At 47.1% G+C, this 15,207-nt stretch overlaps 1 protein-coding gene across 1 annotated transcript in view; it reads right to left on the bottom strand.

The window, feature by feature from the left end:
* The window catches only part of ddhd1b (DDHD domain containing 1b), a 280,385-nt gene that overhangs the window by 224,691 nt on the left and 40,487 nt on the right, over positions 1–15,207 (bottom strand). The window contains exon 12 of the mRNA XM_026317958.1: positions 14,444–14,701. Within this exon, the coding sequence (XP_026173743.1) occupies positions 14,444–14,701 (258 nt within the window). The remainder of the gene's footprint in view (positions 1–14,443; positions 14,702–15,207) is intronic.

Below are 15,207 nucleotides of genomic sequence, written 5' to 3'. Positions count from 1 at the left end.
ACCGCATTTGGCACGGACCTCCGTGGGGGTCCCCTGAATGACGGGACTACTTGGGGAGGTGCGGTCTCCAAGGGGGAGGGTTGTGGGGGGGCCGCCATTTTTTGGGGGACGGTCGTTTCTGAGGGCGGGGCGCGCTTGGGGAGGCTTTTCGTTCGGGGAGGCCGTTCGCTGGGGGAGGCGGTTCGTTCTGGACGCGCTCGCTGGGGACGCGGTTCGCTCGCGGGGGGGCGCCGCGCCGGGGGAGGCGGTCCGCTCGAGGCGAGGGCCGATCATCGCCGCTTGCGGCTATATTTTATTATTCTATTTTTTACCGATTCAACCTCAAATTTGACCCCCTGAACGTGTGTGAAAACTCACCAAACTTTGCACCCCCCTCAGAATCGCGTGAAAATTTGATATTTTATGGGTTTCAAAACGACCTCAAAAGAATGGCTCTGCGGCGCCCCCGACAGAGGTCGAGATACATTGGGCCTAGGGAGGTCATGTGACACTTTTTTCATTGTACAGTCACCAGTTTGGCATGTTTATTCTTCATGATAGGCCAAGCAAGAAAGCTTATCGTGTCCAGGTCGTGTGACCGACAGGAAGTCCACCAGCTGGGGATTTATCTCGAGGTCATTGAGTTCGTTGATTTTGCTCACCTCGTATTCTTTCGAACTCCTCCTTGGGCTTTTGACCGATCGAGCTCATCTTTGGCCGGCGTCACCTAGACCCATGGGGCTGCAAAAGTTATCCAAATTCTTTGAATAAGTATTACCGTTTTCCTTTGGCGGGCACTGCAAGTTGGCCCAGGTTTTGGCTCGCCGCCAGTTCTTCAACGTGTAATAACTCTCACGCGCATGGTCGGATGGGAATCGGACCAATTGATGAATTGTAGTCCCGCCGCCCTGGACCCATCTGATTAAACTGAATCGAAATAGGCCCTATAGCGCCCCTGTATAATGATTGAAAATTGCCATTCAAACCAAACCATTTACTTTGTCAGAATTGTACCAGATTTGGCACACACGCCCTTTAGGGCGTCCTGATCCTAAAAGCCGATTGGACCCGTGCCCTATTTTGCATGTGGTTGCCTTGGCGGTGACCGGATCTCGCCATTCGTTCCTATGGGAATTTTGCAAAATGTCCAGCTTTTGTCAGAACGGTACCAGATTTGGCACAGACATCCGTGGGGGTCCAGTAAAGGACGTGGTCTACTTGGGGGGGGGGGGGGGGGCGGATAGCGCCCCCTATGCAGTTGCACTTACTTTGTCCAGCTTTGTCAGAACGGTACCAGATTTGCGCACAGACCTCCGTGGAGGTCCAGTAAAGGACATGGTCTACTTGGGGGTGTGGGGGGGGGCGGATGGCGCCCCCTATGCATGTTGCACTTATTTTGTCAGAACGGTATCGATTTGGCACAGACCTCCGTGGGGCTCCAGGAGAGGACGTGGTCTACTTGGGGGTGTGGGGGGGGCGGATGGCGCCCCTTATGTACTTGCACTTACTTTGTCGGAACTGTACCGAATTGGCACGGACCTCCGTGGGGGTCCCCTGAATGACGTGATCTACTTGGGGAGGTGCGGTCTCCAAGGGGGAGGGGTTTTGGGGGGGCCGCCGTTTTTTTGGGGACGGTCGGTTCGGAGGGCGGGGGCGCTTGGGGAGGCTTTTCGTTCGTGGAGGCCGTTCGCTGGGGGAGGCGGTTCGTTCGTGGACGCGGCTCGCTGGGGGACGCGGTTCGCCGGGGGCGCCGCGCCGGGGGAGGCGGTCCGCTCGAGGCGAGGGCCGATCATCGCGCTTGCGGCTATATTTTTTTTTATTATTCTATTTTTACCGATTCAACCTCAAATTTGACCCCTGAACGTGTGTGAAAACTCACCAAACTTTGCACCCCCCTCAGAATCGCGTGAAAATTTGATATTTTATGGGTTTCATAAACGACCTCAAAAGAATGGCTCTGCGGCGCCCCCGACAGAGGTCGAGATACATTGGGCCTATGGGAGGTCATGTGACACTTTTTTCATTGTACAGTCACCAGCTTTGGCATGTTTATTCTTCATGATAGGCCAAGCAAGAAAGCTTATCGTGTCCAGGTCGTGTGACCGACAGGAAGTCCACCAGCTGGGGTTTATCTCGAGGTATTGAGTTCGTTGATTTGCTCACCTCGTATTCTTTCGAACTCCTCCTTGGGCTTTTGACCGATCGAGCTCATCTTTGGCCGGCGTCTCCCAGACCTATGGGGCTGCAAAAGTTATCCAAATTCTTTGAATAAGTATTACCGTTTTCCTTTGGCGGGCATGCAAGTTGTGGCCAGGTTTTTGGCTCGCCGCCAGTTCTTCAACTGTAAAACTCTCACGCGCATGGTCGGATTGGAATCAGACCAATTGATGAATTGTACTCCCCGCCGCCCTGGACCCATCTGATTAAACAAAATCGAAATAGGCCCTATAGCGCCCCCTGTATAACGATTTGAAAATTGCCATTCAAACCAAACCATTTACTTGTCAGAATTGTACCAGATTTGGCACACACACGCCCTTAGGGCGTCCTGATCCTAAAAGCCGATTGGACCCATGCCTATTTTGCATGTGGTTCCTGGCGGTGACCGGATCTCGCCATTCGTTTCCTATGGGAATTTTGCAAAATGTCCAGCTTTTGTCAGAACGGTACCAGATTTGGCACAGACATCCGTGGGGGTCCAGTAAAGGACGTGGTCTACTTGGGGGGGTGTGGGGGGGGCGGATAGCGCCCCCTATGCAGTTGCACTTACTTTGTCCAGCTTTTGTCAGAACGGTACCAGATTTGGCACAGACCTCCGTGGAGGTCCAGTAAAGGACATGGTCTACTTGGGGGGTGTGGGGGGGGCGGATGGCGCCCCCTATGCAGTTGCACTTACTTTGTCAGAACTGTATCGAATTTGGCACAGACCTCCGTGGGGCTCCAGGAGAGGACGTGGTCTACTTGGGGGGGTGGTGGGGGGGGGCGGATGGCGCCCCTATGTACTTGCACTTACTTTGTCGGAACTGTACCGAATTTGGCACGGACCCCGTGGGGGTCCCCTGAATGACGTGACTACTTGGGAGGTGCGGTCTCCAAGGGGAGGGGTTTTGGGGGCCGCCGTTTTTTTGGGGACGGTCGGTTCGGAGGGCGGGGGCGCTTGGGAGGGCTTTTCGTTCGTGGAGGCCGTTCGCTGGGGGAGGCGTTCGTTCGTGGACGCGGCTCGCTGGGGGACGCGGTTCGCTCTCGGGGGCGCCGCGCCGGGGGAGGCGGTCCGCTCGAGGCGAGGGCCGATCATCGCCGCTTGCGGCTATATTTAGGCCCGAGCAAGGACCGAGGTCCAAGCGCAGGGACTATTATAATCGCTCAACGGGCAAGGGACGAATAAGCGGGGGGGCGGTTTCTGGCTTCCTCTACCGTCTCCCGCACCCCACCATGACGTTACTGGGAGTTAGACCTTTCCGAAAATGTATAGTGTGTCGCTGTCGCGCGGCCGTGGGCCTGGAAATCGTTAGGATTATTATTTTTTTTTTTTTTTTTTTTTTTAGGCCCGAGCAAGGACCGAGGTCCCAGTGCAGGGACTATTATAATCGCTCAATGGGCAAGGGACGAATAAGCGGGGGGGGCGGTTTCTGGCTTCCTCTACCGTCTCCCCACACCCCACCATGACGTTACTGGGCGTTAGACCTTTCCGAAAATGTGTAGTGTGTCGTTGTCGCGCTGCCGTGGGCCTGGAAATCATTAGGATTATTATTATTAGGCCCGAGCAAGGACCGAGGTCCCAGCGCAGGGACTATTTATATTGCTCAATGGGCAAGGGACGAATAAGCGGGGGGGGCGGTTTCTGGCTTCCTCTACACGTCTCCCCACAACCCCACCAGGACGTTACTGGGCGTTAGACCTTCCGAAAATGTTAGTGTGTCGCGCCGCGCGGCCGTGGGCCTGGAACGTTAGGATTATTATTATTTTTTTTTTTATTATTCTATTTTAACCGATTCAACCTCAAATTTGACCCCTCAACGTGTGTGAAAACCAGTACAGTTCCGACAAAGTAAGTGCAAGTACATAGGGGGCGCCATCCGCCCCCCCCACACCCCTCCAAGTAGACCACGTCCTCTCCTGGAGCCCCACGGAGGTCCGTGCCAAATTTGATACAGTTCTGACAAAGTAAGTGCAACTGCATAGGGGGCGCCATCCGCCCCCCCCCACACCCCCCCAAGTAGACCATGTCCTTCACTGGACCTCCACGGAGGTCTGTGCCAAATCTGGTACCGTTCTGACAAAAGCTGGACAAAGTAAGTGCAACTGCATAGGGGGCGCTATCCGCCCCCCCCCACACCCCCCCAAGTAGACCATGTCCTTTACTGGACCCCCACGGATGTCTGTGCCAAATCTGGTACCGTTCTGACAAAAGCTGGACATTTTGCAAAATTCCCATAGGAAACGAATGGCGAGATCCGGTCACCGCCAAGGCAACCACATGCAAAATAGGGCACGGGTCCAATCGGCTTTTAGGATCAGGACGCCCTAAAGGACGTGTGTGCCAAATCTGGTACAATTCTGACAAAGTAAATGGTTTGGTTTGAATGGCAATTTCCAAATCGTTATACAGGGGGCGCTATAGGGCCTATTTCGATTTAGTTTAATCAGATGGGTCCAGGGCGGCGGGGACTACAATTCATCAATTGGTCCGATTCCAATCCGACCATGCGCGTGAGAGTTATTACACGTTGAAGAACTGGCGGCGAGCCAAAAGCCTAGGCCAAATTGCCGCGCCCGCCAAAGGAAAACCGTAATACTTATTCAAAGAATTTGGATAACTTTTGCAGCGCCATGGGTCTAGGTCACGCCGGCCAAAGATGAGCTCAATCGGTCAAAAGCCCAAGGAGGAGTTCGAAAGAATACGAGGTGAGCAAAATCAACGAACTCAATGACCTCCAGATAAACCCCCAGCTGGTGGACTTCCTGTCGGTCACACGACCGGGACATGATAAGCTTTCTTGCTTGGCCTGACACGAAGAATAAACATGCCAAAGCCGGCGACCGTGCGATGAAAAAAGTGTCACATGACCTCCCATAGGCCCAATGTATCTCGACCTCTGTCGGGGGCGCCGCAGAGCCATTCTTTTGAGGTCGTTTATGAAACCCATAAAATATCAAATTGTGACGCGATTCTGAGGGGGGTGCAAAGTTTGGTGAGTTTTCACACACGTTCAGGGGGTCAAATAAGGCCGTAAAGGTCAAAGAAGAATAATAACAAAAAAAAAAAAAAAAAAAAAAAAAATAATAATCCTAGCAGTTTCCAGGCCCACGGCCGCGCGACAGCGACACACTATACATTTTCGGAAACGTCTAACGCCCAGTAACGTCATGGTGGGGTGCGGGGAGACAGAAAATGATGCCAGAAACCGCCCCCCCCGCTTATTCGTCCCTTGCCCATTGAGCGATTATAATAGGCCCGAAAAGCGGCGATGATCGGCCCTCGCCTCGAGCGGACCGCCTCCCCCGGCACACCGCCCCCGCGAGCGACCCGCGGTCGAAGCCGAGCTCAAACCGCGGAGCCGACCTGAAACAGCAGCAGTTGAAAACACAGCTGCACATTTCCAGACGAACGGAGACACAAAAGCACACAGATACACATATTAACACATCAACAAACACATTCAGCCACACAAAACGTCACACACACCCGTGGACACAGACAGAGCAGCAAAGCTCCAAATTTATCATTGTAAAAGTTCATTTGACTGGATGCAGAATTTAGACCACATACAGCCACACATACAGGCACACATACAGACATACATACAGAGACACATGAATGCAGGAGCAAAAGTAGAAGGCCTTAAGTTTAAAACACTTTTAATTTTAAAACATCCCATGCTGATTGTGAGCCATTGCCACAGAAAGTGTGGAAAATAGAGCTCCACGGCCACCTAATGGCAGAACTGAGGATGTGCTCCCAAACAACACTCAAGTCAAGTCTGTTGATTCATTGTCACAGAAAGAATGTGGTACATGGAGCTCTACTGCCATCTTTTGGCAAAACAGAGGACGTGCTCCCAAACAACACTCAAGTCAAAAGTCTGTTGTTCAAAAGAGTGAAACCGAAGTGCAACAGTTGTAAACACACATTTCCAGATGTCCTGAGACACAAAAACACACTGACACACATATTAAGACATTAACAGAATAAGTCCCGAGGCCACAGAAGAGATGAAAAGCTCACGTGTCACAACATCACGGTGAAAAGAGTATTGTCTCTCAGAAAACACAAGATTTATTCAATGCCAAAGTCAAACTGTGGATCCACTGGGAGCCTTTTAAGTGACAGGACAATTTGCACCCGGAAAGGTGAGGTGTGTGGGATTTTAACCGCTGCAGAGATCACATCTCTACGGCCACAGTGATACAGACACATACAGACACACATACAGACACAGAAATGCAGGACGGCAGCAGCATGAGACATTTATTTAGAGAATTTGCACCCGGAAAGGTGAGGTGTGTGGGATTTTAACCTCTGCAGAGGTCACATCTCTGCAGCCACAGTGATACAGGCACATACAGACACACATTCAAACTTGAAGGCCCTTACAAAGGCAGCGCCACTGCACCTATTGTGACTTTGATCGGTCACGTGGGTTCAGGCCTGCGGGGAGTGTAAGTGATTCAAATGTGACAACACAGCATTTGCATCTTTAAGTGTAAAACACATAGGAAATGAATGGTGGGTGTGTGTCATCTCCAAGGCAAGAGCGTGGAAAATAGAGCATGGCTCTCATTGGCTTTTTTGCTCAGAATGCCCTAAAGGATTTGTGTGCAAACTTTGGTCCATTTCTGACAAACTAAATGTGTATTTCTCAATACAAATTTATGCAAATATTCACATTGTTATATAGGGGGCGCTATAGGGCCTACAGTGATTTTGTTCAATCACCTGGACTCAGGCCCCCGGGGTCTACAATTCATCAATTGGTCCCATTCCAATCCGACCATGCGTGTGAGAGTTATTACAAGTTGAAGAACTGGCGGCAAGCCAAAAACCTGGGCCAACTTGCAGTGCCCGCCAAAGGAAAACGGTAATACTTATTCAAAGAATTTGGATAACTTTTGCAGCCCCATGGGTCTAGGTGACGCCGGCCAAAGATGAGCTCGATCAGTCAAAAGCCCAAGGAGGAGTTCGAAAGAATACGAGGTGAGCAAAATCAACGAACTCAATGACCTCCAGATAAACTCCCAGCTGGTGGACTTCCTGTCGGTCACACGACCTGGACACGATAAGCTTTTTTGCTTGGCCTTACATGAGGAAGAGATGTGCCAAAGCTGGTGACTGTACGATGAAAAAAGTGTCACATGACCTCCCATAGGCCCAATGTATCTCGACCTCTGTCGGGGGCGCCGCAGAGCCATTCTTTTGAGGTCGTTCATGAAACCCATAAAATATCAAATTGTGACGCGATTCTGAGGGGGGTGCAAAGTTTGGTGAGTTTTCACACACGTTCAGGGGGTCAAATAAGGCTGTAAAGGTCAAAGAAGAATAATAACAAAAAAAAAAAAAAAAAAAAAAAATAATAATAATCCTAGCAGTTTCCAGGCCCACGGCCGCGCGACAGCGACACACTATACATTTTCGGAAACGTCTAACGCCCAGTAACGTCATGGTGGGGTGCGGGGAGACAGAAAACGATGCCAGACACCGCCCCCCCCGCTTATTCGTCCCTTGCCCATTCAGCGATTATAATAGTCCCTGCGCTTGGACCTCGGTCCTTGCTCGGGCCTAATAATCCTAACGATTTCCAGGCCCACGCCCGCGCGACACCGGCATATTATACATTTTCGGAAAGGTCTAACGCCCAGTAACGTCATGGTGGGGTGCGGGGAGACGGTAGATGAAGCCAGAAACCGCCCCCCCCGCTTATTCGTCCCTTGCCCGTTGAGCGATTATAATAGTCCCTGCGCTGGGACCTCGGTCCTTGCTCGGGCCTAAATAGACACTGCAGGTTGGTGGGGCCAGTAACTGCACATCAGCGATATACAGCTCCAGGACTGGGACACCTACAGAAAGTACAGAGAGAGAGAGGAGAGAGCACAAACTAGGGGAGAGAGAGAGCACAAGGTTAGTGACATTCAGGGGTGGAATATACATGTGAGGTGGGAGGAGGGGAAGAGAGGGGAAGGGAAGGGAGTGTTGGGGTTAGGGTAGGGGAGCTCAGTGCACCGATGGTCCTCAGGCAGTCTAGGCCTATAGCAGCATAACTAAGGGATGGTTCAGGGTTGCCTGAAGCCAGCCCTAACTATACGCTTTGTCAAAGAGGAAGGTTTTAAGTCTAGCCTTAAAAGTACAGAGAGTGTCTGCCTCCTGAACCCAGACTGGGAGCTGGTTCGCACTCTGAGAGCGAAGTGCTCTATTGGGATAATATGGTACTATGAGGTCTTTAAGGTATGAAGGAGCTTGATCATGAAGGGATTTGTATGTGAGAAGAAGGATTTTAAATTCTATTCTGTATTTTACAGGGAGCCAATGAAGAGAAGCTAATGTAGGAGAAATAGTACAAACAAACGACTAACAGATAGGGAGTAGTTTCAAAGTATTTACAGCAGGATGTAAGATATTTTCCTGCCTTAGGTCCGGTACAACTTGTTACTCCATTACATGTCTATAAAAGTTATTCATTACTTTAGGAGATACATTTTCTTTAAACCGAAAGACAGTTGACTGTTAAGTTTTTATTTGCGTGTGGTTTGTCCCACTTAAACACCCTAAATACACATTCCGGTACAGGAGGTGGCCATATGCACCTTTGAACGCTGGTTGCGACCCGCCAAGAAGAAAAGAAGAAGACACATAAGGTGTGTGTGGGTAGGGGAGGAGCTGGGGACGTAGAGAGTTGGCGGAAAGCGAGAGCTAGCAAGATTGTTATACAGCGTGGGCTACAGCTGAAACAGTAGCTCTGTTCCTGTTCAAGGTTGTAATATGTAACCTTTTTACCACCCGGCTCGTTATAATAAGGTAACACTATTTAGTATAAGACCCCTTTATTTTCAATTAACATTATGGTAAAAGAAACATCCTGATGTATAAAATCTCTGTCTAGGGTAAAAGTATTATTCCCACCTTTAAACAATGAATGAAAGGCAAAAGTACTCAAATACTCAAAAAGTATTTTCACCTCCAGGGAAAATCAGATTAAAGTTTTGTTTGCAAGTGTACTCTTAGTTTGTTTTATATGCAAGCTTGCAATTAACATTGGCGTGCGTTGGAGCTCATATCCATTGGAAATTTATCATTGGTAATCCTACCAGTCTAGAAAACCAAATCCCCCACAGTCCAAGGAATAAAGCAAATGGGCATACAGAATCCACTTCCCTTACTGACTTCCTCAGCGCAGGTGAGTGCAGAATCTCCAGCAGCCACACCGTCTCTCTCCTGCTCACATATTATTGTAGCCCAGTTTGTGCTGATTACAGTGTTATCAGACTTTAGCCATTAATATGTTTAAAGGCAACTGAAAAAAGCACAAATGTCAGGACATGTCAAAACTTATCTAGTGCCAGAAAACACCCTTAGACCCCAGAGTGTTAAACAAGTGCAATTTACAATGTTCTTCACTAGGGTACACTTGAAAAGAACCACGTTGGTGCTTTCCGCCATATGATGTCTCCTCTCCTGTGGCCTCATGGATTAGCAAATTTGTCCATCGTATGCACACTACAGAATTCGGGCGGAAGTAGTAGGCCATCAGGGTACTCCTTGCCTACTGTTTTTTGTATACTACCAATTGGAACATACTACTCGCATCGCATACTAGTTTTTGCATAGTATACAGTGGGTACAAAAAGTATTCAGACCCCTTTAAATTTTTCACTCTTTGTCTTATTGCAGTCATTTGCCAAAATCAAAAAAGTTCATTTTATTTCTCATTAATGTACACTCAGCACCCCATCTTGACAGAAAAAAACAGAAATGTAGAAATTTTTGGAAATTTATTAAAAAGGAAAAACTGAAATATCACATGGTCATAAATATTCAGACCCTTTGCAGTGACACTCATATTCAACTCACATGCTGTCCATTTCTTCTGATCCTCCTTGAGATGGTTCTGCTCCTTCATTGGAGTCCAGCTGTGTTTAATTAAACTGATTGGACTTGATTAGGAAAGGCAGACACCTGTCTGTATAAGACCTTACAGCTCATAGTTCATGTCAGAGCAAATGATAATCATGAGGTCGAAGGAACTGCCCAAGGAGCTCAGAGACAGAATTGTGGCAAGGCACAGATCTGGCCAAGGTTACAAAAGAATTTCTGCAGCACTCAAGGTTCCTAAGAGCACAGTGGCCTCCATAATCCTCAAATGGAAAAAGTTTGGGACGACCAGAACTCTTCCTAGACCTGGCCGTCCAGCCAAACTGAGCAATCGTGGGAGAAGAGCCTTGGTGAGAGAGGTAAAGAAGAACCCAAAGATCACTGTGGCTGAGCTCCAGAGATGCAGTAGGGAGAAAGTTCCACAAAGTCAACTATCACTGCAGCCCTCCACCAGTCGGGGCATTATGGCAAACTGTTGCATCATTCCCAAGAAGAAAGGGTGCTTCTACTCAATACTGTCAATGTACGGTTGTGTTGTGGTAAAGAAGGAGCTTCGCCTTTTGGCTCAGCTCTCCATTTACCAGTCTATATTCCTACTCTCACCTATGGTCATGAGCTTTGGGTCATGACCGAAAGGGCAAGATCTCAGATACAAGTAGCTGAAATGAGTTTTCTTGCAGGGTGGCCAAGCGCTCCCTTAGAGATATAGTGAGGAGCTCGGAGTAGAGCCACTGCTCCTCCACATCAAGAGGAACCAGCTGAGGTGGCTCAGGCATCTATTCGGGATGTCTCCTGGGCGCCTCCCTGGGGAGGTGTTTAATTCAATTCAATTCAATTCAATTTTATTTGTATAGCGCCAAATCACAATACAAATCATCTCAAGGCACTTTACAAAAACTAAAACTAAAAACCCAACAATTCCCTTATGAGCAAGCACTTGGCAACAGTGGAGAGGAAAAACTCCCTTTAACGGAAGAAAAAAAACCTCCAGCAGAACCAGGCTCAGTTTGGGCGGCCATCTGCCTCGACCGGTTGGGGTGAGTGGATAGAGCAGAGAGAAAAGAACAGCAACAATAAACAACAAATAGACACTGCAAGTTGGTGGGGCCAGTAACTGCACATCAGCGATAAACAGCTCCAGGACCAGGGACACCTGCAGAAGGTACAGAGAGAGAGAGAGAGAGAGAGAGAGGGAGGGAGAGAGCACAAACTAGGGGAGAGAGAGAGCACAAGGTTAGTAACATTCAATGGTGGAATATACATGAGGTGGGAGAGAAGGGGGGGGGGGGGGGGGAGCTCAGTGCACCGATGGTCCTCGGGCAGTCTAGGCCTATAGCAGCATAATTAACTAAGGGATGGTTCAGGGTTGCCTGAAGCCAGCCCTAACTATATGCTTTGTCAAAGAGGAAGGTTTTAACTCTAGCCTTAAAAGTACAGAGAGTGTCTGCCTCCTGAACCCAGGCTGAGAGCTGGTTCCACAGGAGAGGAGCTTGATAGCTAAAGGCTCTGCCTCCCATTCTGCTTTTGAGAACTCTGGGAACCACAATAGGCCTGCACTCTGAGAGCGAAGTGGTCTATTGGGATAATATGGTACTATGAGGTCTTTAAGGTATGAAGGAGCTTGATTATGAAGGGATTTGTATGTGAGAAGAAGGATTTTAAATTCTATTCTATATTTTACAGGGAGCCAATGAAGAGAAGCCAATATAGGAGAAATATAATCTCTCTTGCTAGTTCCTGTCAGGACTCTCGCTGCGGCATTCTGGATTAATTGGAGGCTTTTTATTAAGATATTAGGACATCCAGATAGTAATGAGTTACAGTAATCTAGCCTTGAGGAAACAAATGCATGGTTTAGTGCATGTTCCATTGGGAGGAGGCCCCAGGGAAGACCCAGGAGACGCTGGAGGGACTATGTCTCTCAGCTGGCCTGGGAATGCCTCAGAGTCCCCCTGGACAAGCTGGATGAAGTGGCCTCGGAGAAAGAAGTCTGGGCATCCTTGCTTAGACTACTGCACCTGTGCCCCGGATAAGCGGAAGAAAGCTAATGAAGTGACCTCGGAGAAAGAAGTCTGGGCATCCTTGCTTAGACTATTGCGCCTGTGCCCCGGATAAGCGGAAGAAAATGGATGGATGGATTAGACCTAGTTCAGCACTAGTTCACTATTACTATCTTCAGTCTTTGTTTGGATAGTCCTGATTTTAACATGGTTTCATCTCAGTTTAGACTTGGGTTCGACCTGGTTTAGTCCTAGTTTACACCAGTTTTAGACTTTTAGTCCCTGTTTGGTCCATTAATGATTTACACTAAAAGTTTGCTCTGTTTTTGCATTTACTTATTCTTATTAATCTTAGTTACTGTAATCTAAAATATATGTAAGATTCAATCCAATGAACTAGTACAAATACTGCAAATAATAACTACAGTGTGAGAAAGATTCCTGACTGCACTCATTTGAAAAAAACATTTTCAGATTTTTGTAAAGTTAAGTACTTTGAATACTTAAGTATTTTTGAAAGCACATACTACAGGACTTTAACTCAAGTAATATTTTGACTGAGCAACTTTTACTTGTATTGGACCAGGAGGATCTATACTTTGACTGAAGTAATGAGGTCGAGTACTTTGTCCACCACTGGTTATTCACAGTAACGGTCAACAATAATATCTCAAATGAGGATCGTTTGGCTCCTCATTGTTTTGTATTGTGCTGCACTAATCCCCTCCCATCTACATTGACTGAAAGGCTCATTATGCGCGTCTTTGTCTGGTCGTTGAGTGCGTCTTTTGTCTTCTCAGGTAAATCACATTACTATTCATCCTCAGACAGTTTTTCACTAACTATGCAAAAACACTTTTTTCTCAAAAACACAATCATGTATAAACTTGCTGCTCACATATTATTCTAGCCAATTTTGTGCTGATTACAGTGTTATTAGACTTTAGACAATATGTTTAAAAGACACTGCAAAAAGCACAAATGTCATGTAGCCGGGTGGCAAACGTATGGTAAACTCATGTATAAGTAAATGACTAAGTAGTTTTCCACCTGTATCAAAATGTCCCCTAAACCAAGTTGTTATATTTTGTATTGTTCATGGTTATTTTACGTTATCACTGTTTAAAGTTGGTTTTCTGATGTGGGTAAATGTGCCTCAAGATGGAGAAAGCAGTGCATTACATTTGGTCACCAGAGGGCAGTATTGCATAGCAAAGGGAAAATCTGCAGCGAATTTCTCCAAGTGCACTCTGGGTTACTTCCTGTTTTGAATGTGATCCTAAAATGGAGACGTGCAGAGTATTACGCATTGGTTTTGTATCTGTAATGAGCCGCATGGTGAAGACCCTTGTGACGAGGAGTAGTGGAGCAGCGGTGTGAGCTCCCGTGTCGAGAAGTTAAGCCAGAGGCCACTGTCGTATTTGTCAGATTTGTTTGATGAATGTGATTCTCTTTCGGGATATTAAGTTTGTTTGCCATGTGTGGTTTTTGACGAAATGTCGCCCCGCCTGCGCTGCTTGAAATAAAACTGCAAGAACCCCAGTATTGTGTCTTGGGTCAGCTAATTACCTGGGCTACAGTCAGGACATGTCAAAATTTGTCCAGGCCCCCAAAACCCCCTCAGACCCCAGGGTGTTAAGGATGCTATTTGCCATTAAACACCAGAGGAAGAGGGGACTGTTTGAATGTATTAACACTGTGTTTCATCTTATGGTAACATTAATTATGTATTAGTCATACAGACCTTTGGAAGAAATACTGTGTGACTAATAAATAATTAACGTTACCATAATATAGATATAGCACAGTGCATATTAAACCTACACTCATTCGTCCTTGTCTGCCATCTTTGACTTCTGGAGCAGTTGTCAATCATCAATGATCATTCATCATTCAATGTACAGTCAGTCATAAAAGCAACCAACATTATTTACTGATGTAACACCATAAAAAGACTTATCATTGCATATCTCTACAACTTTGTTAATGTACTCTTTATATGTTATATTATGTTTATATGTTATATTGTCCTTTTTTGTGAATGTGTATTTACTTCTTTCCATTGTGTGTGAATAATGTGCACTGGTATTTATTCATTGTGTGCCTCTGTAGCCTGTCCTCTTTGCAGGTCCTCATCCGGAGAGAAGTTTGTGTTGCTCGAATGTCCATACTGTAAATCATTCATGTTGATCTGTTCTGACATCTGCTGCACTGTCTATCCATCCTAGAAGAGGGATCCCTCCTCTGTTAATCTTGCTGAGGTTACTGCTGAAGGGCTAATGACAGGGTGTCATATGATGATGATGTAGAGATTGTAAAAGCCCTTTGAAGCAAATTTGTGATACTGAGTTATACAAGTAAAACATGACTTAGTACTTACATGAGGTGCTGTCCATGACCACTGAAGTGGACCGGGGCATAGTAGGCTCCACCACTTTTGTTTCTACTGCTATTTGTTTGTCTTTCTGTTCACTCTCTGCCACCGTCACTCTTTCCTCTCCTTCAGCTACATTTTCCAATTCAGAGGTTCCACCCTCACAATCTGACGGCTCCTCCTCCACTCCACCCACCTGGCCACTGGAACGTGAAAAACGGGAAAACAGTATTCCTCCGATTCCCTTTCCAAGACTTGCAGCACCTAAGGGGCAGCAAGAGTCATGCATCATATAATTATTTCATTTAAAATATATTGTACATACATCATCTTTAACAAGTTGAATTCATTCAACCAACAGAAATTCTAATAATTTCATCATGGTCCTCTGTACAGTTATACTGAATGAACAACCTTGCAGGAACATCAGCTCTGGGCTAAAGAGTGGGAGGAACCGAAGTGTTTAGCTGACCTCTGCTGGTAAGCTTTTGTGCACTGTTCACTCCACTGACATTAACCCTTCTGGGGTCTAAGGGTGTTTCGGGGCCCTGTACAAGTTTTGACATGCCCTGACATGAGATTTGTGCTTTTTTCAGTTACTTTTAAACAGATCAAGGTCTGATAACACTGATACTAACACTGTTAAAGTCATCTTGTTCACTCATTCGCAGAAAACAATAGACTGATTAGACTTTTCTAAGGTCCTTTTTTTTTTGTAGAAAGGGCATATGCATGAACATGAATAATCATGTGATTCACCTGAAAACACA

This window comes from Mastacembelus armatus, chromosome 24, assembly GCF_900324485.2.
Source record: "Mastacembelus armatus chromosome 24, fMasArm1.2, whole genome shotgun sequence".
Taxonomy (NCBI): Eukaryota; Metazoa; Chordata; class Actinopteri; order Synbranchiformes; family Mastacembelidae; genus Mastacembelus; species Mastacembelus armatus.
Note: the sequence above shows the minus strand (reverse complement) of the source record. Positions and strands in the feature narration are given on the sequence as shown.